The 27,319-nt window shown below is 34.5% G+C and overlaps 2 protein-coding genes and 1 pseudogene across 8 annotated transcripts in view; 1 reads left to right on the forward strand and 2 right to left on the reverse strand.

Annotated features, from left to right (window-relative positions):
- On the forward strand, positions 1 to 24,362 carry LRRC39 (leucine rich repeat containing 39). 2 transcript variants are annotated; one of them, XM_045547458.1, is made up of 9 exons: positions 1 to 154; positions 6,082 to 6,282; positions 12,509 to 12,614; positions 14,000 to 14,156; positions 14,745 to 14,881; positions 17,989 to 18,134; positions 18,940 to 19,092; positions 20,007 to 20,146; positions 24,107 to 24,362. In XM_045547458.1, the coding sequence occupies exons 2-9, from the start codon at positions 6,170 to 6,172 to the stop codon at positions 24,160 to 24,162; spliced, it is 1,008 nt and encodes a 335-aa protein (XP_045403414.1). In that variant the 5' UTR covers positions 1 to 154; positions 6,082 to 6,169; the 3' UTR covers positions 24,163 to 24,362. The 2 variants fall into 2 exon arrangements, with proteins under 2 accessions (XP_045403414.1, XP_045403413.1); XM_045547457.1 differs by lacking the exon at positions 24,107 to 24,362 and adding an exon at positions 20,237 to 20,365.
- On the reverse strand, positions 22,158 to 22,635 carry LOC123635359 (annotated as a pseudogene).
- TRMT13 (tRNA methyltransferase 13 homolog) overlaps positions 22,651 to 27,319 on the reverse strand; it is a 26,952-nt gene continuing 22,283 nt past the window's right edge. For 4 of the 6 annotated variants that reach the window (XM_045547453.1, XM_045547451.1, XM_045547452.1 and 1 more), the window contains exons 10-11: positions 24,899 to 25,331; positions 22,651 to 24,586 (exon numbers count right to left, since the gene is read on the reverse strand). In XM_045547453.1, the coding sequence (XP_045403409.1) occupies positions 24,391 to 24,586; positions 24,899 to 25,331 (629 nt within the window). In that variant the 3' untranslated portion in view covers positions 22,651 to 24,390. Of the gene's footprint in view, positions 24,587 to 24,898; positions 25,332 to 27,319 lie in introns of those variants that run through there. The other 2 variants (XM_045547456.1, XM_045547455.1) reach the window with 2 other exon arrangements.

Here is a 27,319-nt window from a genome sequence, read left to right on the forward strand (position 1 = left end):
TTAGAGCTGGGCTGACATTACATTTCATTTGGTTACAGCCTGACTGGGGATTTTAATCACTGGGAGCCACACTGAAAAACATTCCCCCTGTACTCCACTCTTAGCTGATTGTCACTAACTTTAGGCATGTCTGCTTCATCATCCACTGACAATGGTAAGTATTTTTCAAAAATATTTCCCCCCGATTCTTCACATATAAATAGAATGCTGATGATGTCTTTACTGTGTCTGTATTTGCTGGAATGTCTAACCAAACTGGAATTGAACTTGAAAGTTTGGAGGGGGTTCTAGTCACTCATGTAATTGTCCTCTGGAAGATAGATTTCCCCAGAAGTAAGAAGCCATTCCTTCTGAGATTGTATTTCTTTTGTTTTGTTTTGTTCCTTTGGGAAGCCGATCTCCCAATCATGATATTGCCATGCTTCCCTCACTGCCACGCTGTGTGTTTTTCTGTTATGGTAATAATCCAAGTGGAGAACATGAGCCTGTGCTGGAGGAAGAAATCCATATGTTATTATTGACCTGTGCTCTTCTAAGGGAAATTGGTTATCATAGGAAAACTGATGGATGACCCAAGTTTAACGGCAAATGAAGAAATGAATTAGCAAATGAATGGTTATATATGTCTAGTAAAACATACATGTACATGTAGATACTTGGGATTTTAAAATATTTTTTATTATTTGATACTGATTATTTGAAGTATTCAGCAAAAACTTCAAACTTTCTAAAATGTGAAATAATAAATCGTGAATTGACTATAATATGCCCAGGTAGTTGGATTACCAGCATATGAATAGCAAAACAATCTCATGTTTTGTTCCTGAGTAAATTCTGCATGTGTTGCTTAGAAATAGGGGCACTCTCCTAACAATTTTCTACATATTGTCAATTATGTATTAATCCTAAAATTAAAAATTTTTTTCTTCTGTAATATATAGTTCTCCTTCTCTTTCTCTCTGTCCCTCTGTCTCTGTCTCTTACCCACATACACTGCATGATATTAGTTTAAAAATCGTTAACTTAGAAGAGGTTAGGCTGGGCACAGTGGCCTATGCCTGTAATCCTAGCACCCTGGGAGGCCGACGTGGGAGGATCACTTGAGGCCAGGAGTTCAAGACAAGCCTGAGTAAGAGTGAGACCCCGTCTCTACAAAATATAGAAAAATTAGCCGGGCATGGTGGGACACGCTTGTAGTTTCGGCTACTCAGGAGGCTGAGGCAGTAGGATTGCTTAAGTGCAGGAGTTTGAGGTGGCTGTGAGCTCTGATGACGCCACAGCACTGCAGCTACCTCACTCCTCTCTATTACCAGTTCTACCCCCTAGAAGTAACCATTTTACCCATTTTAGGATTTAGTTTTCAATGGTTATCTCCATATTTCTTTCTTTTTTCTTTTTCAAAGGCAAATACATGCTACTTCTTATCAACTTTAGACATTATACCCCCCTAGATTTATATCCCTATTTTTAGTTTCTCTCTTGATTACCTTTATAACTTTAAACAAATACTTAAATCTCTACTGCTTGTTCCAGACAGTATCTAGTGACTCTCCACTTTGAAGGTGTGGAATTAGAGTTTCTACCCTCTACTTCTCTTCCCCATTTCTTTCTTCCACAGTCTGTTAAAAGTACTTTTATTTTTATATTTTTCAAGATGTATGACATTTATATTCTGTTCTGTGACCATAAATAAGTCTTCCTTGCTTTTTTATAGGTTGCTTTATTTCAAAAGTTGAAGATCAATATATAGTCTTTACAGTGTCATAGCTGTGTCATTACTATTTTATGCAGAGCCAACATTTCCTTCTCAGTACCAATGTCATACTCCTTGTACTAAAGAAGAATGTTAAAATAGACTCTTCTGCACCTCAATGATTGCTAAAAATCACACATATCTTCTTGGCTTTGTATATAGACTGTGCCTTCCTTGTACAGTGTCTCCCTCAACACAATTTCTGATTGCCTTTCTTTTTGCTCTTTGGGAGAAGAAATTTCATCTTTTCCATTATATCTCCAATGTCACACAGCTTTTTGACCCCTAATTCTAGCTATTTTTGTAAATCATTGGATGGATATTTTCATTGCTTTTTAAAAAAATTATTTTATTTAAAATTTTTTACTATTTTGAAAAATATTGCCGGGACATACCTGTTCATGTTTCCTGGTGGAGATATACCCTTTCTCTAGGTATATACCTTTGGATGGAATTGCTGGATCATAAGCTGTGCATATCTTCAGTATTAGTGGTTGATAATAATTCTATTCCAAAGTAGTTACGCTAATATACAACTCCGCTAATACACCAGCAGTGTGTGAGAATTTCTGTAACTCAAATTCTCACCAACACTTGGTATATAGCCTTTTTAATTTCAGCTGTTCTGATAGGTGTGTGTTGGTATCTCATTATGGTTTTAATCCTCATATTTATAAGGTTGAGCATAATATATTTGCTAGTGAGATTAGTCTTGTATTTCTTTCTAGAACTACCATTCTTAGGGTTTGGTATCAAGGTTATGCTAACTTCATAATGTGAGTTGTGGAATATTGCCTTATTTTCTATTCTCTGGAAGAGTTTATGCTAAGATTAGTATTATTTTTTCCCTTAAATATTTGGTAGAATTTGCCATTGAAGTTATCGCTAGGCCTAGCATTTTTTTGGTGGGGAGATTTTAGATTATTATTATTGTATTCTATTTTATCTTTTTTATTTTATAGATGTATGCTCTCATTTTTATCAGGCGTGAGCCACTGCACAGCACCTGGCTGCCTTCTGCTTTCTTTGGGTTTGTTTTTCTTCCCTTATCTAACTTCTCGAGATGGATGTAAAATTTTTAGCCTTATATCTTCTAAAATGTACATATAAGGTTAGAAATTTCCCTATAACTACTACATTGCCTGTTTTCCATACATTTTGATTTGAGGTATTGTCATTATAATTCAGTTCAAAATGTTTCATTTTCATTATGTTAGCTTCTTTGACCATAGATTATTTAGAAATGTGTTTCTTAATTGAAATAATATGTGTTTTTCTTCAGCTAGCTTTCATTATTGATTTCTAGCAAGTTTACATTGATTAGAAAAAAATACTTTGTGCTGCTTTAGTCCTTTGAAATCAGTTGAGACTTCTTCTATGGCCCCAGTATATAATTTTTTTTTTCAGTGACTCTTCCATATGTTTTTGAAAAAAATATGAGTATCTGTAATTTTGTCATTGTGGGCTATAGTTTTCTATATATATCATTTAGGTCAAATTTATTCATTGTGTAGTTTAAATCTTCAATATTCTTCCTACATTTTACTGCTTGTTCAATCAATTGCTAACAAGATGGTTAAAATTCCCCACTTCAGTGCCAGATTTCTTGATTTTTCCTTTAGTCCTGTCAATTTTCCCTTGTATATGTGGAAGCCATGTTATTAAGGGCATATAATTTAAGGCTGTTTTTTATTTCTTGTGAATTGAATCTTTTATCGTGATGTGATCTTTTATACCTGTAATGTAATTGTGCCTAAAGTCCATTTGCTATTAATATATTGATGTCAGCTTTCTTTTGATTAGCATTTCCATGGTATATAATGTTTGCAATGGTATATCTTTTTCAATTCTTAAAAAAATTTAGCTGAAATATAATTCACATATAAAAAATTCTCTCTTTTAAAGTGTGTAATTCTGTGTCTTCTAGGATATTCACAGAATTATACAATCATCAACATTATCTAATTCCAGAAAAGTTTCATCACTTGAAAAAGAAACTGTACAGTTAGTGGTTACTCCCTATTTCCTCCTCTGCAAAGCCCATGGATACCACTAATCTACTTTTTGTATCTATGGATTTGCCTGTTCTGGACATTTCATATAAATGAGATCAATACAATATGTGGCCTTTCGTGTCTGGTTTCTTTCACTTAGCATAATTTTATTCAAAGTTTATTTATGCTGTAGCATGTATCAGTAATTCATTCATTTTTATGACCAAATAATATTCCATTGTGTGGATCTACCATGTTTTGTTTATCCATTTATCAGTGATGGCCGTTTGTGTTGTTTCTACTTTTTCGCTATTATGAATAATGTTGCTGTCAATAGTCATGTACAAGTTTTTTGAGAATATGTTTTCATTTGTCTTTGGTATATAGACAAAGGAGTAGATCTTTTTCTATTGAACTGTTCACTTTTCTCCACTTTTTTCTCTTTGTTTTTTAGGTGTACCTCTTATAAACAAAACTCAGGATTTTGTCTTTTGCGTAATTGGACAATCTTTGTGTATTAACTTGGAACATTTAGTAATTAGGAAAGTACAAGTGAATGCTACACTAAGATATCATTTTATGCAGTAGTATGTTGGTGAGGATATCAATGGGGACCCTTTATACAGTGGGAGTTAGAGTATAAATGGGCACAATCACTTTGGGAAACAAATTGGCTCTATCTTATATAGTAGAACATTCACATACACTATGATCCAGCAATTCTAATCCTAGATATGTACCCAATAGAAGTAATTCCACTTGAGCACCAAGAAGATAAAAACAAGAATTTTAGAAATAGTATTGCTCATAATAGCAAAAATCTGGGATCTAAATATCTACATTCATTAGATTAATTGTGCCATAATTATATATTTTGGAGATTATGGCATATCAATATATAAAACCCTTTTCCTTTTTTTGGAGCTATACAATTTCCCATGATATAGATGTACTATAATTTCCTGATGGAATGTTAGGTTATTTCCAATATTTTGCTGATATAAAAAACACTACAGGGCTGGGCGTGGTGGCTCACGCCTGTAATCCTAGTGCTCTGGGAGGCCAAGGTGAGACAATTGTTTGAGCTCAGGAGTTCGAGACGAGCATGAGCAAGAGCAAGACCCTGTCTCTACCAAAAATAGAAAGAAATTAGCTGGACAACTAAAAATATACAGAAAAAATTAGCATTAGCAGTGCACGGTGGCACATGCCTGTAGTCCCAGCTACTCAGGAGGCTGAGGCAGTAGGATTGCTTAAGACCAGGAGTTTGAGGTTGCTGTGAGCTAGGCTGATGCCATGGCACTCTAGCCCATCTCAAAAAAACAAAAACAACAAAAAACAAAAACACTACAAATAATAACTTTGTAATATGTCATTTTTTTCTGAAAATATTTAAAGTATAACTTTCTAGAAGTCTGAGTGAGCATTTCTGAGTTTGACAGATATTACCAAGTTTCTCTCCATAAAGAATATAATAATACATACTGCCACCATTAGTGTATGAGAATACATGTTTCCCTATGCTGTTGCAAATTCCATTTCTTCCTTTTCCAACTATATACCTTTCTATTTACTTTTCTTGCATTATAGCTTTCCAGTATAATATTGAATAGAACTGGTAATTGTGGACATCTTTATATTCTTGAATTTGAGAAGAAATTATTCAAATACTTGTGAATCAAATTCGTTGATTATTACTAATCTGGTGAAAAATCAATACCTTTATTTGTAAGGCCATAGGATATTCTGTAACATTGACCTATCATAATTTACATAACCATTCCCTTATTGTTGTTATTTTCCTCTCATTTCTGAGATTCAGGTCACAATCTTCAATATTGTATCTGTCCATTTGCAGTTTATTTTACACAAAAGTCAACAATTTCAATATATTTTCACTTAACTGAATTCCAGCTTGTGCATATGGCATCCAGATTAGATAGATATCCCAAGATGCCAGTCACATTTTACATATCCATTATTTAACCATTTTCATATAATTGGACATGTCAACCAGTTGACATTTTTCCATTATTGTGAATTACATGGTAACACAGAAAGTAGACTTGGCATCAATTTCCACCTCTACCACATATTAGATATGAAACCTTAAGCAAATTGCCCATCTTCTTTAAAGCTTAGTTTTCTCATCTGTATATTAGTGTCAATAAAATTACCCATATAATAGTATTTTTAAGAGGATTTTTAAGTGAGATATGGTATGTAAAGTATATAAAATAGTTTTGGGAACATGGGAAATATTCAATAAATATTAGTTATTATGATCATTATGGTACTCAATGAACATTCTGAAACACGTTGCTTTTTCTGTAGTACAATAGGTCCTTTCTGAAATGGCACCTGTGATTCAGCTATTCAGAACCTAATGAAGTTGGTGACTCTATGACAATGTAGAGAAATCATGACAGAAAATGTGGTTTGTACTGGGACTGTCAATACCGTAAAGGAAGTTTGGGAAAAAAGAATAAAGAAACACAATGAAGACTTGAAACGGGAGAAAGAATTTCAACGCAAGTATGCCATAACATTTATTATCTTGAATTAGTGAAAATCCATAATTCATCATTGTAAAAACGCATTTAAGTGTCTCATTATTGAATTTGATATAGATTTTTATTTGTTAGAAACTCAAAATAAGGCCGGGCGCGGTGGCTCACGCCTGTAATCCTAGCACTCTGGGAGGCCGAGGTGGGTGGATCGCTCAAGGTCAGGAGTTCGAGACCAGCCTGAGCAAGAGCGAGACCCAGTCTCTACTAAAAAAAATAGAAAGAAATTATTTGGCCAACTAAAATATATATAGCAAAAATTAGCCGGACATGGTGGTGCATGCCTGTAGTCCCAGCTACCCGGGAGGCTAAGGCAGTAGGATCGCTGAAGCCCAGGAGTTTGAGGTTGCTGTGAGCTAGGCTGATGCCATGGCACTCACTCTAGCCCGGGCAACAAAGCGAGACTCTGTCTCAAAAAAAAAAAAAAAGAAACTCAAAATATACATAAAGGAAACATCTGACTCAATTAAATGTGGCCATGTGATAGGAGTCACAAACATATATGTTTGTGTGTGAAAATGGTAGTTATCCTATGCCCTCGTAGAACCCTGTTTAACATTCATCAAAATTTGATTAGTATCACTTAGTCTAATTTTCAAGATTGTTTGCTCAGCATTATATCCCTAGGATCTAAATTAACATCTGGCAGTAGAAGGTACTGTAGATTTCCACCTATTTGAATGACTGTGAGTTCCAGCCAGGGCCTCTGTGGATCACCTGATTCCTTGATCTGGGTCATACTTAAATAGCATGGCTCTCATATCCTCTTCCTCCTTGATATCTTACCTACTTTCCTGATCAGATGTCTCCAAAGTATTCTACTAATCTTGCAAGAATAGCCCCTTTCCTCATAGATTCCACATAGTTCCCTACAATTCTCATAAATTAGGTCTCTTTCTAAACATTAAATTAGCTAATATTGTTTGCTAGTATCAGTTATTTGCTAATATCAGTTAGCAAATAACAGAAAATTCAACTAAAAATGTCTTAAGCAATAGCGAAGAAAGGCAATTCCAAAGGTAATCAATGCAAAGCCTTAACCTTTAAAGACTCAGCTTCTTGTTTTCACCTTCCACTGCCAATTTCAGTATGTCAGTTTGATTCCTGGATTAGCTTCCCTCGGTGCCACAGGATGACTCATGCACTTCCAGGCATCACAGCCAAGCATTGTTATGTTTCAGAAGAGTAGAAACTTTTTTTTTTTTTTTTCTATTTCTTCTTTAAAAGTGAGGAAACTTTTTTCAGAGTCCCCCCAGCAAACCTCTTCGCTAGAATTGGGTCATTTGTACGCATCTAACCCAGTTACCTTCTAGAGAAATGAGACTGTATGATTAGTTTGGACAAATTAAGATTTATCCCTGGATTACATAGGGGAACTGGTATTCTTCTAGTAAAGAAAACGGGGGGGAAAAGTTACTGATAAGCAATGATTTGTGTCTGCTAAATGTCTGTAAAAATGAAAGATCTGGATGGGGAGGAACCATTCTTCCCAAGCAAAGGCAGTGAGGATGATAATGATGCTAAAAATGATCGATAAGCTTAAGCAGCCACTTATCGTGCACTTACTGTTTACTAAGGACTCTGCTAAGTGCTCTATTTGTACTATCTCATTTAATCTTCTCAACATACTGAAACATAGTATCATTTTCAAGTTAGACTGCACTGAGAGAAAAGCCAAAATGATAATATCTCAAACAAAATCTGTTAACTTTTTTGGTAAGTGATCCAGAGCTGGATTATCACTCCACTGAGTCAGATACTCTGGCTTTTTCTATATTGTTGCTCAACTGTACATGGTTTCCATTCCTAAAGTCTCCTCGTGGCCCAAAATAGGTACACCAACTGCGGCCGTCACATTTGTTTCTAGCTAGCAGGAAGCTGCACTTCCAGAAAGCTGCACACAATACTACTTCTGCTAACATTTTGCTGGCCAAAACTTCACATAACCTATATCTAGCTGCGAGAGAGGGTGGCTAAATGAGGTCTTGTGCCCAGTTAAATCTAGAGGCTCTATTATTGAAGAAGAGGAGTAACAGATATTTGGGGGGGTGGGGGTGGGGAGGGTGATACATAGTCTCTGCCACACATAGGTGCTATTATTTTCTTCATTTTAAAGATGAAAAACCTGGCTCACACCTGTAATCTTAGTACTTTGGGAGGCGAGGCAGGAGGATCACTTGAGGCCAGGAGTTTGAGACTGGCCTGGGCAACACCGCGAGACCCCATCTCTAAAAAAAATTTTAAAAATTAGCCAGTAACAGTGGCTTGCACTTGTAATCCTGGTTACAAGGGAGGCTAAGGTGGGAGGATTGCTTGAGCCCAGAAGTTCCAGCCTGGGTGACAGAATGAGACCTTGTCTCTATTAAAAAAAAAAAAGATGAAAAACCTGAGGCACAGGTCTAGATAACTTGTCAAAGATCACACCACTAATAAATCTGGAACTGGTATTCACATTCAAGCTATCTGACTCAGTAAGCATTAATTTCTCCTCAGGTCTTACATTTCCCTATATTGACCCATTATATGTAAAGCTAATCTTATGAAACTTACTGTGTTTATATTGTACAATTATAATAAACTTGACTCTAGAGTACTCTTAAATCCTATCCATTTTTTTTTTTAAACAGTGATCAGGAATTATGGCTTAATTTTAAACTCCTCAATTTCACCTACTACACGTATCTAGCGTTAAGGAAAAAAATTATACAAACACTTGCTAAAGATGATAAGGCAGACTTTATTCAAGGAGGTCCACGGCAACGGGTATTAGGTCTTCTGCAAGGGGACAGAGACTAGACTCTACTCCTACTCCAACAAGTGCAGTGGAAAATTACTAAGAGGAAACATCAAGGATAAAAAGTTTCTGGCTAAAATGACTTGATAGGATTATTGTTGAAGGAGGGCGGTCAGACACCAATGGAGGGGGATTTTCCCTAAACAGATGGAGCAGGATTCTTACTCAAACTGAATTTGAGGACTCAGAAGAGCCTGTCTAAAGTTTCACCAGTAATTAAGAATCATTTAATTTCAGCAGCTTCAAGTTGTCTCTGTATAAGAGTAATGAATATGCATTCATTTTGACTTCATGACTGTATTGTGATTAGGTAGGAGGATTATCTGTTAATAGAATGTAATTTCCAAGAGTTAAGTTATACACATTTCTATGATTATTAAGATTAGACCTGGAATTTGTAGAATTTTCTGACAAACTTGAGATAAAAATCAGAGATCATTTAAGGTATTTTTTGGGGAAAATTATGAGCTCTCTTTTGTCACATCCAGACCAAAATCAGTTTTAGAAACTTTATATGGAGTTTGTGAAATGTAGTTTTTTCAAAGCACCTTTCTCTTAATCTTAAAACAATTTCATTGTAAAAACATTTTATATAAAACAAACAAACAAACAAAAAACATTTTATAGCATTATAAAGCTTGGTTTATGGCTAAAATTAAGTCCAACCCACTTTAAAATTAAATTATCTAGGCTGGCTGTGGTGGCTCATGCCTGTAATCCTAGCGCTTTGGGAGACCTAGGCGGGAGGATTGCTTGAGGCCAGGAGTTTGAGACTAGCCTGGGCAACATAGTGAGACCCCATCTCAAAAATAAAAAATAAAAAAATTAGCTGAGTTTGTGGCACACACTTATAGTCCCAACTACTCGGGAAGCCGAGGTGGAAAGATTGCTTGAGCCCAGGAGTTCAAGGTTACAGTGAGCTATGATCACTCCACTGTAGCCTGGGTGACAGAGTGAGACCCTGACTCTAAAAAATAAAAAAAAAAAAAAGTAAACTATCTAAACTATCTAGGTCAAAGTTTGGCTTAAAACCTGTAGCATTACTAAAGAAATGGTTGAACAAATGAACAACCATAACTGATGCAAAATGGTAAGAACCTGGTAGACTTGAAAGAGTAAGGCAGAGAAGCTGACTGCCAGACAAAAGGGCTAATTGGAAAATTCACAGAATTTAAACTGACCAGAGTAACCCAAAGAAATGTCCTCTCTTTTTTGCACTGCTTTGAAGAAGAGCAGTGCTTCTCAAATTTGCCTGTGTAGGAATCACATAGGGATCTTGTTACAGCACAGATTCTGTGTTAGTAAGTCTGGGGTAGGACCAAGAGGCCTGGACTTCTAACAGGCTCCCAGGAGACGGTAATGCTGCTGGTCTGCAAATCTCACCGAGTGGCAGGGGAGTAGACAAAAGAAGCAGAAGATTTGAGAGTAGTCTGTACACAGGCAAGGGTTAAGAAAGATAAGAATGTAATCAAATGCTGCTTCTCTTAGCTAAAAGCAGCTAAAGCCTATAGTCCCAGATACCTGGGAGGCTGAGATGGGAGGATCACTTGAGTCCAGGAGCTCTCGGGGCCAGCTTGAGCAACATTAAAAAGAAGTGGCTAAAGCTTTAGCTTAAAAAAAACCCAAAACCTGAAGTTTAAACAAAAATTTCCCTGTCTTCCTTTTGAGGCCAAGCTGCTTTGAAGAAATCAAACAAGTAGGTAAGAGTTGGTGTGACAACATCTGGTAAAGGCTTCATTCTATAATAAAAGGGTTTTAAAGGAGCTTGCAAATTTCTATTCAAGACGTGAAAGAACATCAAGCTTAAAATAAGCAGTGTAGGAATTATAGAATATTAGAGCTAGAAGAGAACCATACATCATTTAATTATATCACCACATTTTATAGGCAAGATTCACAGAGGTGAGATGTCTTGCCCAAAGTAACCAAATGAATAATTGATACATTCTGGACATAGATAACAGAAATACAGAGCCTGGCCTGGCATAGTGGTGCACACCTTAATCCCAGCTACTTAGGAGGCTGAAGTAGGAGGATTGCTTGAGCCCAGGAGTTCAAAACCAGCAAGACCCCATCTCAAAGAAAAAAAAAGAAAAGAAAAGAAAAGAGAGAGAGAGAGAGAAATACAGAGCCATTATAGAGATGGAAATAAATTTGTCCAATAATAGCCTGATTATAAACTCATTAAGGACAGAGCTTTTTGTATCCTCAATGTCCAGTATAGAAATTGGCATGTAATTTGTACTTGATTAATTCTTTAACTTAAGTTGAAGGGTAAGGAACAAGATACCTAATTGTATAATAATTGTCATCAAATCTTGCTCTGAATTTAAATTCTTTCTTAGTGAGTAATAACTCATTAATAACCATTATGCCTATTGTTTAGATAGTTCTATTTTTATACAAAGTGATATAATTGAATAGCTGACATTATACATTTTTTTCTCAGTTATCCATATCTATGGGAAGCTTAGCTGTTCAGTTCAGGGAGCCATACACAGCCCATTGCCACAGGGCACTTGTTAACAGATTAGTTAAATTTTAAGGAGGGGCAGATTAAAATACACAGAGACTAAAGAAGTATTTTGCAAACCCAAACATGAGCTTCAACATCCTTCCCGGGTGTGCCACCCTCCAGGAACCTCCATGTGTTCAGCTATCTGGAAGCTCCTTATTCTCTTGTTCATGGATGAAAAATTTTCTGGGATAGATATATAAAACTTTTTGCAACATCTTGCAAGTTATTTTTACAGTTTGATATTATTATGTATGTTTGCAATGGACCCAAAATCAATAGGAATGTGCTCCCGAACAACAAATATTTTATACATTTTTATATATAAAAAATGAAGTCTGGATAAAATTAGCAGGTAGTGAGATGCAATTTAACTCTGAAGTTGAACTGTATTCTTTGCAAGCCATTAAAAGAATTTATTAAACATCCATGGATTACTCACCAGGAAAATGTAAATCAATCCCACATGAGATATCATTTACACCCACTAGATGGCTATAATAAAAAATAGACAGACAATAGCAAATATCGGTAAGGATGTGGAGAAATCAGAGCCCTGATACACTGCGGGTGGGGACACAAAATAGTGCAGTCAAGTTGGAAACAGTTGGGCAGTTCCTTAAAAATGTTAAACATAGAGTTACCATATGACCCAGCAATTCTACTCTTAAGAATATACCCAAAAGAAATGAATATATGTTCACACAAAAATTTGTACACAAATGTTCATAGCAGTATTATCATAATAGCCAAAAAGTGAAATTAACCCAAAGGCCCATACCATTGGTCAAGTGGTTGCTTTTGGTGGATCTTTTTTTTTTATATATAAAAGTGAATACTACCAATATCATTATCTATAACTAAAAGGATTTCTGGGTCTTCTAGGCTAGTGCAGATTTGGGAAGAACGAGTAAGCTTAACTAAGCTAAAAGCAAAGGTCACCACGGAAGATGGAAGAGTCATTTTGAAGATAGAAAAAGAGGAATGGAAGGTAAGCTTTTTATAAAAGTAATATTTGATTTTCCACATTTTGCATTTTGTGGGACAGTGGGGAAAATGATTCTGAGACTATGTAATATTAATAATTAACACTGAAATAATCAGAAATTCTAATTTTGATAATATACCAAATGAATTTGAGCAACATGAACAAGTGAAAAGAAATATGACTTCACAGTTTTTTTGCAAAAATTCAAATTTGCTTTAACCCGCCTACACTTAAAGTCATTTGTGGTATTTCTTTTTTTTTTTTTTTTTTTTTTGAGACAGAGTCTTGCCCTCTTGCCCGGGCTAGAGTGAGTGCCGTGGCGTCAGCCTAGCTCACAGCAACCTCAAACTCCTGGGCTTAAGTAATCCTACTGCCTCAGCCTCCCGAGTAGCTGGGACTACAGGCATGCGCCACCATGCCCGGCTAATTTTTTGTATATATATTTTTAGTTGTCCAGATAATTTTTATTTCTATTTTTAGTAGAGACGGGGTCTCGCTCAGGCTGGTCTCGAACTCCTGACCTCGAGCGATCCACCCGCCTCGGCCTCCCAGAGTGCTAGGATTACAGGCGTGAGCCACCGCGCCCGGCCTCATTTGTGGTATTTCTCCTATTAATCCTAATAAGCAATTTCTCATTTCCCATAAAAAAGATGACCATCTGCCTAATGAAAATAATATAGTTCTTCCAAAGAAATGCTCAGTTAAAACTTCACAAAATGGAGATGAATATTAATTTTTTTGTTAGGTCAACCACCCAATTCATATTCTCTCTCTTTCTCTCCTCATACACATAGACACACAAACTCATAATTGCTTAATTACATTAGACATACTCTAATTTTTACAAGGGCTTCTAATCCTTGAGTCAGTGTTTGTTTTCATGCATAGAGATACATTTAGCTAGGGGGTTACTGCCTTTATTTTCTCTTCTGGCTATTTTAGGCTGAAAGGGAAAAGGCACAGAGTTCAGAATGGTTGAAACTCTTAAAATTCTTAAATTAAAATCCCCTTTAAAAATAATCTTATAAAATACTTCAAATCAGAAGTGGAAAAACAGTTTTAATTATTGATTAAAATGATTTTGGGGGGTAGTCTCATTTTCAATAGCATATGCTCTTTAGGAAAGCCTAATACTGTATAACAGAATCGTTAGGACATACTGCTGTTTGTGTGCATTATTGACCAAAGGTTTGAAGGTTTAGCTAAAAAAAAAAAATAAAAGTAACAGTCTTAAAACTTAGAAGTAACACAAAGTACTTGGAAAGGTAACCCATTAAGGAAAACATATTCTAAAGTGCTTTTACAAGCAAATATCACATTTCAGTGTGGCATGATACTAAAATAACTTAAGTAATATAGTGACTGCCATATCTTTTACTTGAGTTTAGACCCTCCCTTCTTCTCTGCTGAAACTGAATCAGCTCCAAGAATGGCAACTCCATAGAACCGGTTTGCTGAAAATTCCTGAATTCATTGGAAGATTCCAGAACCTCATTGTGTTAGATTTATCTCGAAATGCAATTTCAGAGATACCTCGAGGAATTGGTAAGGAAGATTGCTTTTATTCCTGTGCCATTTTATCCACCTGTAGATGTGATTTTCATTGAGTTTTTTTGATATGTGGAATAAAGATCTCTTTATATATCCCTGAGTCTTGAGAAAATTTTAAACATGTAATCTAAATTGAAGCTTCCAGGGGATCCAAGCTTCTGGATTTATTGAAGTGATTCAAAATGAGATTTCATTGTGAGAAAGCCTCTTTGGAAATATTCTGTAGATTTTGGAAACAATATTGCTGATTCAGCTATTCTTAGAAGAGAACAGATTGAAGGCAAGAAAGAAAAAATAGTAAGATTCCTCAAATGGAGGAAAAAAAAAACCCAAATGGAAAAATTGCTCAATATTGTACAGATAAGACAAAATGAAAATAGTTTCTTGTTTTTGCCTATAGCACTGAAAAACTTGTCCCTTGTTTAAAGAAGGGGCAGGACACAGACTGGGAAAAGGGAAGAAACTAAGAACTGTGATAATTTGCCAATACAAAACTGACAAGTAAGTTATACTGTAATACTTGATAACTGGAAACACTATTTTATATACAACTCCTCTCTATTGTATATTATTTTTTTGTAGGACTGCTAACTAGACTTCAGGAACTAATTCTTAGCTACAACAAAATCAAGACTGTCCCCAAGGAACTAAGTAACTGTGCTAGCCTGGAGAAGATAGAACTGGCGGTTAACAGAGATATATGTGATCTTCCACAAGAGGTCAGAAAGATATAAATGCCTATGGTTTTATTTTCCATTTTGCTAGGAGCTTATTTCTCAATTACGTGATTGTTAACAATAAAAATAAAGAGGAGATGTTATGAATTTTATTTCAGGAAAAAATATTTAGTGAAAACCATTGCCTATTATTGTAAGTATAATGTGGGGTTTTAATTAGAGAAAGAGTAGAGGCCTGGCACTGTGGCTAATGCCTGAAATCCTAGTACGTTGGGAGACCAAGGTGGGAGAAAGATCTATTTAGTGTAAAGACACTTCTATTATTGTTTACAGTGCTGATATCATTTGTTGACTAGACTGTGATCTCCTTGAAGCCCAGAGTGAGAGTTTTATTTATATTCTTAGAATTGAGGGCAGAGCCTAGGTTGTAATGATTATTTAATAAATGCTTTTTGATTGAATAAATGATTATCATAAAGCACAATGTGGTGATAGAAAAATACTTTTACTACTTGGTTTTTATAGAGTGATCAGTTTTTGAGATGGAGGTGAAATGTAAAACATGAAATCTAATAGGAAGTATGTTTCTTGCTAGCTTCCTAGACTCTATCAAGTGAAAAGCAAGGCAATGTGATTGGAATGCCTTCAAACTTTGATTTTTTATGATGTCTTGTTATTGGTGAAATCAAAGTGATCTTATAAAAAATACACATTTGTGTAACTTTTCAAACATATTCAATGCTCTTAGAATCAGCAAAGGAAATTTCCATGGTGCTTTGCCTTTGAAAAGAATGACTTTACAAGATAAAAGTTAAGAAAAATAATAAAAGAGAAAGATTATTCCCTCACTTTATCTTGATAAGTATGTCAGACTTTATTTTCTGAACCAGTTAATATTACCAATAATTGTTGCTCTTGCAAGTAAAACATAGTGTAAATATATTATGTCTTATAATAGTTCCACTTAATTAAATATATGCCCTTGCATACAATAAAAATCATCACATAAACAATTTCTTACACATAAAAGAGGGCCAATGATTATTTTATTTCTAATTTATGTGATTTTGTTTCTAGCACTGGTTTTGTCACTATAAAAGCTACGTGAATTTGTGCATGTCTATTAACCAGTCTTTATCCGAACAGGTTACAGTGAACAAATACTGAACTGAGATCTTGATCCCAAGATTAATTCCAAAAGTGTGGCTTCTAAGGAGCTATGTGGCCTTCCTTGGATGCACCACTTTATACAACTAGGTCTCAGTTTTCACAAATGCAAAATTAGGACTGTTAGCTTTATTATCTTTTCAATCTTCTAAAATCAAAACTACTAAGAAACCAGCAATTGGAAACTCATTTTTCAGCCATTAAATTGCACACATAGTATACACACAAGTATATATATGCCAATGTAAAAGTGATCTTTTTATACTCTATTCTGAACTACTTGAAAATTCTAACAATCTAATGGCAGATTTTGAAAAAGTGCCTTATTCATAGCTTGAATTCTAAAGCTGGAGAAATAGCATCATCTACTAGATGGAACACTCCTGCTTTTTTGCACTATCTACAAATCATTGTATTTATGTACTTTTATGCAATGGAAATGTAGTAGGAATCTGAACATGCCCTGAGACAGAAATAAAATATAGAATCTTCCAAACTAAATGAAGGGTTTTTAAATAAAAGTTAACTAAATTCTCACAACTTAAAACTTGCACTAGGATGTTATGTTGAAAGAGGGAAGAAATTTTGTGGCTTTAGGTCCACAAAAACTTGAATTCACATTGTACTCTATCATTTCCAGTTACATGACCTGTCTGAGCCATTATATCCATATATCCACATATGTAAAATGAACCAATTTAAGGTATAATGGTGGACAATTTATATACTCACAATTTTCTTAGACTAGGGGTAGGGAGCACAGATAACTAAAGAGATTTAAAAATGAATGAACTAGAGCTATAAGGATCAACATGAATACATTTAAACATTGATATTGAGAGAAAAAAGCAAGTTAAAGAAAGATAAGTAGGATATCATAATCCTTAAGTTAAAAAAAACATAAAAATACAAAATTTTATGAAAGCATATATATAGTGGTAATATATATAGAAATATAGGCTGGGCATGGTGGCTGATCCCTGTAATCCTAGCATTTTGGGAGGCCAAGGTGGAAGGATCACTTGAGGCCAGGGGTTCAAGACCAGCCTGAGCAACACAGCGAGATCCCATCTCTACAAGAAATAAAAAACTTAGCCGGGCGTGATGGCCTACACCTATAGTCCCAGCTATTTGGGAGGCTGAGGCAGGAGGACCACTCAAGCCCAGGAGTTTGAGGTTGCAGTGAGCTATGATGATGCCACTGTACTCTATCCTGGGCAACTTGTTATAATATATAGTCATAAAAACATTAAAAAAATGCATGGGAATGATGGCTATCAAATTCTGAACAGGCACTCACTACCTCTGGAGAGAAAGTGAGGAGCATACAGTAGGTGCATTCATATCAATACATTTTCTTTATTAAGCTGAGCACACTATGCTGGTGTTTGTTAAATTATTCTTAATTTTTGATTGCTTATTTCATTTAAAAAATAGAATTACTAAGCTGTAAATTCGATCGAGATAATGTATGTAAATTGTCAGGCACAAAAGTTCAATAAAGATAACTATTATTTTGCAGTTTGAGTTTTCCCATACAATTTTCAACTACTGGATCAAAGAAAAACATGGTAACAGATGTTTACTCTCAGGGGGAAAAAATGCTTTGGCCAGGCAGGTTCTGTAAACCTTGGAAACTGGTTATTTTGGAAGATAAAGTTTCTTCAATAGATGAACTTTCTATGAGAGTCTTTCACTTCTCTGGAGATTATTTAGCTTTTTGTTTGCTTTTGAGTTGAAGGTCTTGCTATGTTGCCCCGGCTAGTCTGAGACTCCTGCACTCAAGGAATCCTTCCATCTCAACCTCCCAAATAACTAGGACTATGTTTTTATTTTTAATTTGTTGTGAACTACTATGACTAAATAAAGCCCAACATGGTGCGAACATTCCTTGATGTGAAATATCTCCTTTACCAATGTGAGTCTACCTGTAATTTACATTGTGGACATTTATTTTGAAAAAACCTTGCTTTCCTCTTCAGCTTGGCAATCTGTTAAAACTTACTCACCTTGATTTGAGTATGAACCATTTCACTACAATCCCTCCTGCTGTGTTGAACATGCCTGCCCTTGAGTGGCTAGACATGGGAAGCAACAGACTTGAACAACTTCCTGATACTATAGAAAGGTAAAATAAATAACTTCTTATGCTAGCAACAAATGTCTTGAAACCACTTATGAATAACAAGAAATAACAAACTAAACAAGACAAAGGGAATCCCAAGCATAATCAATCACAGTTGGTCCATTTGATTTGAAATATGCTATGTTTTAACAGAATATTTCCATTTATTCCAAATAAGTAAAAGCATTTTGGGAGAGGAAAAGTGGCTATCTGACTTTAAGAAAATAACAAGAATATGCCCCAATAACAATGTTGATTAGTACATGCCAGGCACTTCTATGCACTTTACAAAGGAATGAAGAAACTAACACACAGAGGTGTTAGCTAACTTGTTGCCCAGGGCCACAGTTAGTGAGTGACCAAGCTAGGATTTGAACTTAGGCAGCCTGACCCTAGAGTCCATGATGTTAACCATTATGCATACTACCTTCCCCGAAATGGGCATATTAATAATTTGATTTTTCTCTTAATACTCCAACTCAGATTAGATGACATTTATAGCAGTTCTTCTTTAAGAAATCCTATGAGAATAGTGAAGAATTCTAGAATACACTGATTTCATTTCTACCACCACATGATATGAGAGTTATACAATAGAGATTAACTCCCTGATACAGTTTCCTTAATAATCAGGTAATGTGAAGTCAGTTAACTCAATATGCATACTGGTTAAAGGAGATGTGAAAGATGACATTTCTTTGATTTTTAACATAATGAGAACCATATTATGGTTCTTCTTATTATTTTAACATCATAATCACACCATATTATGTGTGATTAATTACAGAAACCTCTTCTAATTTTTCAGAATGCAAAGTCTACATACATTATGGCTGCAACGGAATGAAATAACACGCTTGCCGGAAACAATTAGCAAAATGAAAAATCTGGATACTCTTGTTCTCAGCAACAATAAACTGCAAGATATCCCAGTTTGCATGGAAGAAATGGCAAATCTGAGGTAAAAAGTTATAGATACAAAACTGACATGTTTCTTTCTGGCCACAGAACAAAGCAATATAGAGATTGTTATTAATAAATTTGGGTTCTTATTTATATGAATGGATACATTTAAAAAATCTTTTCCAATGTTGAAATTCTATAATTTGATGAACAGGATTCATATAATACTGGTCTGTGTATTCACGAAAGAATCTTTGAAACTAAAGCAGTATTAGGTTTTACCAGCTTTAAGAAATGTCCTCTGATGGTGACATTTTTATGAAAATTATGTAGCTAACAAAGCTCATTTACAATATGAAAATCAAAAGCATAAAAATAGTAATTATTTCCTGCTAAATAACTACAAATGGACACAAGCAAATGTTACCAATAGAAGTAGATATAACTTTTTGCTAATTATTATTGAAACTCTCTAAAGTGTTTTTATTTCAAAATTTAATTTCCTGACATAGAGAATACACACCAAAACACCAAACTTCCACAACTAAATCATTCATTCATTCATTTCCTTATTCAGCAACTATCTGCCTTGTACTAGATGGTGAAGACAAAATGATAAATAACACACAGGTCTACAAAATAGCAGAAACTAAGCTCATATCATTAATTGGATATTTATGATGCATTAAAATTGCTCTTAAAAGTTAAACTGGATCACATTAAATATGTGCTGTGGGTTAATAGTTACTTTTACAAGCTTTGAAAGTTAAGTTGTCTAAAGCTGTTAATATTTTTTCCTTCTAGGAAAGAAACTTAAAAGATTCTTGAGATATATCACATCCCAAGATGTTTAGTTATTGAAACTCATTAAAAAAGAATAATTTAGTATATTATCACTTGATCTTTCTCCAGAAAAATAAATGTACACTTCTATTTCACCTATAAAAATACTGTATTCTGGTGAACTGCTAGGTTTGTCAACTTCAGAGACAACCCGCTCAGATTGGAAGTAACACTCCCTCCCAGTGAAAGCATAGGTGAAGAAGAGGAACGGGAATTATTTGGCCTTCAGTTTATGCACATATACATACAAGAGTCACGGAGAAGAGCAGGTATATTTGTATATAACAGATCAAATATTCTTCTTTGGTAGAGGAATGTGAATATAATTAACTTCTACCTTTTTATTAATTTCTTTATAGATTTCTTATTCCATCTTGCCTTTTCTGTCAATTTCTGGTCTCTTGGTCAGTATTGTGGTAAGAAAAGAAGTGAAATGGAGAGAGGTTGTAAAGATATTTAACATCTTTCAAGTGGAGTCAGGAAATAAATTCTTTGGCTAAGCACTTGCAGAACCGATGAAGATGTGATTCTTAAAGCTTCACTACCTCATTCTACCAGCTTGTCACACACATCTGTTTGAACATGAATTGACCTTCCCTGTCATTTCCTCTTTTTCTACAATTCACAAATAGCAAAAAGCATTTTATCTAGGAATGGAAAAAGAGACGGCATTTTGCTGTTGCTCAGGCTGGAGTGCAGTGGCAATTCACAGGTGCTGTCATAGCGCCCTGCATCCTTGAATGCCTGGGCTCAAGTGATCCTCCTGCCTCAGCTTTCAAGTAGCTGGGACTCTAGGCATGTGCCACCACGCCCAGCTAACAGATTTTAACCAACAGTTGAAATGTGAGCTTTTGCTATGCAGATTTCAGTCTCTGATAATTTTGAATTACTTATTTTTTAAATTAAGGAACGAAAGCCTTTCTGTGAATAAAAAACAAACGATAGTAATAGAAATTATGGTTTTATAATTCACTAAAATGTGAGTAACATTTTGCTATGTGTGTAACCTTTTGACTTAAAAAGGTAGATTTCAGTTCAACTCAATGTAGCAAATAGTTTGAAAAATGAGTGTAATCTGAACAATGAGTTTTTCAGCTAGAAAACATTCAGTGTGGGATGTTTAGGAAATGGTGACTAGATGTATTGCTGCAAGGTCACAGATGCAACAGCTTGGAGGACAGGTTGGGGAAGACAGGGAAAAAAGTTGTAATAATTTGGGGCCTAGTTTTGGAAAGCAAAGAATAAATATATAAGAGTAGGAGACAGAATTGATGATTGAATTAAGATGAGAAAAAGGAGTTCAAAATGAATCTGAGTTTTTGGTTAAAGCAACTAGATGGATGGTAGTGCTAAGATGGAGAATGAAGTATTGAAGCTGGTTTGGTGAGCCAGAAGCAGATGATAGAAACAGATGATTTGCAGTTTTACCAGTAAATTCGATGCACCTGTGGGACATACAAGCCACAGTAATTGTGTAGATGCATCTAAAGTTCAAGAAGGGGTTTGCTGAAGTTGCAAATTCTGGTCAAGAAATAGCTATATGCATATCCCACATAGTCACTTTCTCATGATATGTGAAGATAAATAAACAAGGTTGGAAAAACAATAATCTTGACCTAAGGCTGGCATGTTGAAGGACAAGCTTATCTTCCCATATGGTGGTACTTGGAACCATGGTATCATTAAGCTAAATGGGCCACAGGACTGTACCAGTATGATAATACTTGAGTGTGTATGTATGTCTTATGAAACATAACTGAGATCAGATTATGCCTGCTGTACATATTTTATTTACTTATTTTTACAACATAAAGGGTTTATCTTTAATAGAGTACTTCTCACCATGGGCTGTTATTCAGTTAATTAATATAAAGGGTTTTTTTTTTTAAACATTAGATCTTTTCTCCATTTCAATATTGGATACACTGAATACATTTTTTATAATTTTTTCCCCAGAGATGAAAGTTTCAATTTTGGGCCATTTGATATCTAAATACAATATTAAATTGGGAGATAAAACAAAAATGTAATAAAAATATGGAGAAAAGACTCAACAATTCAGGAGGCAGTGATTTTAAATGAACATTGACAATTTCCTAGGATTCTGAACAAGAGTTTCCTTCTTCCTATTTCATATGCTTTGAAAATTGAAAAGGTATGAAATATTACTTACGTAAATTTCAGCCACCTTACTTCTTTGACCCCCTTTCTAACCAGCGAATACGAGTTATAGACTGCATTTTTCAGTGCATTACTTGTAGAGAAAATATTTTTTCCCATTCATATATCAATTTGTTCCCATTTTAAGACAAACAACTAAGAATATGAAACTCCCCTATTTACTGTTTCTTAGAAACTTTCAGACACTAAAGCTCAGGTTTAGCCTCAACAGCACAAAGGTTTTCAGGCCGAGGTTTGACTTGGGAGGTCCTTCAAAGTCACATCTGTCCATTTTTCTTGCCTGCACATACCCCCAAGCAAGCACAGATGCCTGTAATGCTGAGAACCACACCTAACAAGAGTGATTGCACCTCTGGCTTCCACTGCTTCAACAACAGGCAGTACCAAAAAAGCAGTGAAATGAGGATTAAGAGCAATTGTGTTGAGACTGATGTCATGAGGTTGGGATCTTGAGGGCTGAAGGTTCCAAAGAAATGGTATATATGTAATTCTATCCAACTTGAAATTTTCCCTTCCTAGAGCTCCGATGCTAAGGCTGAGAGGTTCCATGTGACACAGCCTATTACTCCAGGAAGCAGCCATTACAGGAATGTTGTTGTAGAATATATTTTATTTCTGGGCACAAACTGTTGAATGATGCAAAACAAATTTATTGACACAAATTAGCACTGACACAATAAAATAAGGTTCATTATTGAATGATGTATTATCTTCATTTATGTTCTCTTGATTAGGGGGCATGAGTAACTAACTTAAAAAACAATAAAACTACCTACTACAATAATATTTGACATAAAACTTGCAACAAGAGAAAAACATTAATAAACTTAAACAAAGAGATAATAAAATCAAAGCCTGCCTATTATGTTATTAAAAATAGATTCATGAATTACTACCACTGCTACTATTAGCTAATATTTATTGACTTCTTACTCTGTGCTTAGAACCATTCTAAGCATTTTATTTGTGATATCTCATTTGATGCTCACAACAACCTTGTGAGGTAGGCATTATTGTTCTCCTCATCCTCATTTTAAGAGGAGGAAATTGAGGCACAAAGAGATAAAATAGCATGCCCAAGGTCACACAACTGAGAAGTGGTAGGATTGGACTCTGAACCGAGGCAGTTTGATAAGACATAAGAGATTAAACTACTCAGGAATTAAAAATGGGTTAGGCTTCTTATTTACAATTTGTGTAATCTATACCTACAGGATAAAAAGTTACCTCAGAATAGCATTATGATATCTAAAATTTGTAATTCTGGATCTTTGTCTTGGCAAATATATCAACAATTAAGACAATTTTTACAAATAAAGGCAGAAACAAAACACAAATAAGATGTGGAAGAGAATAACAGTCTACCGTATGTTTGGTTTAATATTTGCTTGTGCATAGAAACCACTCATGAGTTAAATAAGGCCTAAATGTGAGAAGGTTTTTGGTTTCATTATCTAATTTCTACTTTATTTCAAATTATTCTCCCAAACATATTTTTCCAAACAATAAGTATGAAGCAAACATACTTATTGTTTGTACTCATATACGTAAAAGATGACCTGATAAAAGATATGATACTTAATTAACTCCAAAGTTATTTGTAAATTTCAAATTTAATTTGTGAATTATAAGTATCTTTTTGAAAGTTCTAACTAGATAATTATGCAACAAAAAATGACGTGAAAAGTGAAAGTCTTTTTTTCTTTGAAAACATCTCTCTTTTGGTGTTTGTAATGGACAAATTCTGATAATATATAAATACAGGTATGGCTCTTGAAATCTTAAGGTGATTTCATTAATTGATTGTGAACATCTCTGAATTTGTACATGGGAAAATTACAATTGTCTTTGCCAGATCTGCATGGAAAAAAATCCACACATAAGCCATATTCTTAGATTAGCCCTTGTTACAAACTGACAATCATTACATTTTGAACTTGAGAAATAAAAAAATATTAAATAATATCAAAAGAAAATAAATTTCCAAAATTAATACAAATAGAAAGTTAACATACTAATTACATGTTGATGTATTATGTGTGTTTCAGATCACCAAGTCAACTGTTCAACTATTTTACCAATTTCTATAAATACGGATGGATAATATAATTCAAGATGCTCTACTGAAGAGGATTACTTTAGGAATTTGGTGAATTTTCTAATGTTTGGACCTCTGAAGTAAAAAACAAAGCTATTACCAAAAGTTTAATGAGGCCACAGCATTGTTTAAAGTTCATATTATCTGTTATTTAAATTATATTTTCGTGAATATAAAAATATAATTAAAAAATTTTTTTGGTGGAAGACAGATAATGTTCAAATTTCTTTTCCATTAAGCAGTTGTTTCTGGTGATGAAGAATGATTTGGTAAAGCAGTTAACAATACATTTTCCAAAGACACCAGAGGGTCTGTATAGTATTGTAAGGCAGGACTGAATCCCTTCTGCTGCAAATACTGGATTCGACCATGGTCAATCAGCAATTTACAAAGATGCCCTATTTTCTTCTTTTCTTCAACAGTAAGAAGCCTAAATCAAATAAACACACACAAAACATTATTAAAATTTTATAAACATTTATAAAAAATTATTTTAGTCATTTATAGTTATTGAGAGACTACTAAATAAACCATAATACATTAATACTAGGTGCTATGTCCCATGCTTCCAAGACACATTTTATTTATGATTACAATAAAAATGTGTATATTTTAACTTATTCTAAAATAAGATTGTAAAATACATTTCCACAACTAAATTGTTGGTAATGGTCATCTAAAAAGAAAGTACAGCAATAGTATTTCTCCTTTAGTGTTGGGCATTACAAAAGTAGTCACTTACCCAGGCAAACTGTTAGTGCTGTCATCTGTGATTCTATATCCTCCATCATCATGTTCTTCACTATCATCATTCTGATTATCGTTCCTCTTCGCGGTAATAGTTGAGGCTTCCAAAGATGTTTTCCGCATCCCACAAGTCGCCCAACTACTCATTCGCTGGAAATAGTGAAATTCCACTGCTCCAAGGCCTAGAGCCCTGAAATATTCTTTGCCCACATAATGTCTCCAATCACACCTGTGGTGACAACAGAGTGCAATAACAATGCCAGCCACAGGGGTCCACTTCTCTGGGACATTTTTTTCATTTCCTTCCTTGGCCAAAGTGTTAATTTCTTTTTCTGTTTTATCATTCTTTATGCGTTTGGCTAAAGGTTCTTCATTTCTTTCCTCACAACTGGCAGCATAGGTTTCAACCAAACATCGTAATGCAAGATCTGCAAACACAATTATGTGGCCCCCCCAAACCACATCATCTTTAAAAATAAATATTTTTTACATTTATTAAACAGTATGGTTTTTTAAAACCTAACAACAAAAACAATAAAAACCTACTTAGCTTTATACTTGTAATAATTCTACCAGGAATTATCAACTTTGTTTAAATTTGCCCTTTCTTTACTATCTTCTCTCTAATGATTTATTCTGCATAAAGCCTACTTCCCAATAAAACTGTCTAAAGTTTAAGATTACAATATAAAAAACTTTTAGTCCAACTACTTCCATTATCTCTCATTTCTTTTATGCTAGCTGAGGAAAGGACTTGTATATAAAGAATTTATTCACTTACACTTACATACCAGCTTAAGAAACACAAAAAAAGAAATTTAAAAAGGCAGTTCTGCTTAGGCTGATGCTAGTAGGTCAAGAAGGCAGTCTTGAACTGTAAGATGTTCACAGCAAATAGTGATGAACCAGAGTGGGAAAAAAGTGTCAGAATGTGGAAAGTAGGCCTCACTAAGTAGCCTTACTGAAATTACCATTCATTCAGCAAACATTTACTGAATGCCTTTCATGTGCAAAGCATTAAGGATGTAATGATGATTAATACAAATTTAGAGGTGGGTGTACTATATATTAAAATGAAAAAATTTAGTACATTTTAAAACCAAATAAATGAATTTTTTGATGACTGTGGCTGCTTCCCATTGAAAATTGCTATATTGTTGACAATACTGGAAAGACCCCAAATGTAAAATAAACATTTTCTGATTAGATTGTCATTTTGTGTCTGTTCAATCAAAGACAGTATATATTTTTTAAAATTTTATGATCTTAAGTTATCACAAGTGAGTATTGAATGATCTGATATTTCACTAGTAAATTTAATTCAACATATGAATTTACTTCAATAAACATTAGAAACCTATTATTTGGAGAAATTGATAGCTAATCTATTATTTCATAAACTATTATTTTCTGATAAAATATACATAGACACAGTTTTATTCATATTTGACTTCAGAAATGTGAATAACCAGAAAAATTATTAAAAGAATTAAGTTATTTCAGAATTAGATGTAGGTTTAGCAATTTATCTCTACACCTCCTTTAAGTGACAAAGTCACATAGCTACAGAGGGACAAGGAAACACAGCAAACTGGTGGCCAAGATTATTCATTCATTCCAACATGTACTGAGTTCCTGTGATATACCAAGCATTGTACTAGCATATGCCTGTGCTCAGAAAAAGTACACAGGGTTTGATGTTGGTGAACAGTAAAGACGGAGACAAAAAATTCACAGCATAGTGGGAGAATTAGATATATAAATAGATAATTAAAATACAATAAGGTAAAGATGTGCAGAGGGTATTATGATAATACTAAAAAGGCATATCTTATGTAAGGAGGCTCCTTAAGAGTGGTGACAACAGAGCTGAAGAATGAGTAGAAATTGACCAGTTGTTCTGTTTGGGTAAGTGGGTGGGTGGGGTGGAATTCCACGTATAGTAGAAACAATATGGTACAATGGAAAATTACACAGAGTTTGATGTTACTAAACAGTAAAGGTGGAGAGAAGGAATGGCTAAGAGAGGAAGGCAGAAGCCAGATTGAGAGTAGGATGCTATGTCAAAGAGCTTAGACTTTATTCTGCAGGTCATTGGGAGATACTAAAGAGTTTAAAGAAGGAGAAACACATTAGGTGTGTAGCAGATGGGTCTGAATACTAATATTTAAAAGATAGGTAGTGGAAGGAGACCATGAAAGAAACAGAAAGAATGGCATAGACATAGGGGAAGAACCAGGAAAAAAGAGTGTTACAAAAGAGAATTTCAAAAAGGGTAAGCAACTGCAGCAGAGATGTAGGGAGGATTGAGATAGAGCGAATCAAAGGGGAAAAGTGTGCAGAATGTGGGAAATGGTCACTGTAGGTTATATTTTTGAGAAACTTGGATTAGATGGAAGAGTCAAAGGAATGTCCT

This window comes from Lemur catta, chromosome 3 (assembly GCF_020740605.2).
Source record: "Lemur catta isolate mLemCat1 chromosome 3, mLemCat1.pri, whole genome shotgun sequence".
Classification (NCBI taxonomy): Eukaryota; Metazoa; Chordata; class Mammalia; order Primates; family Lemuridae; genus Lemur; species Lemur catta.

What these genes read in the sequence shown, in the direction of transcription:
- LRRC39 (XM_045547457.1), top strand. Translation starts at nt 6,170, where the DNA reads ATGACAGAAAATGTGGTTTGTACTGGGACTGTCAATACCGTAAAGGAA. An exon ending in TATGTGATCTTCCACAAGAG is followed by an intron (nt 14,882 to 17,988) that starts GTCAGAAAGATA and finishes TTTCCTCTTCAG; the next exon opens with CTTGGCAATCTGTTAAAACT. An exon ending in CTTCCTGATACTATAGAAAG is followed by an intron (nt 18,135 to 18,939) that starts GTAAAATAAATA and finishes CTAATTTTTCAG; the next exon opens with AATGCAAAGTCTACATACAT.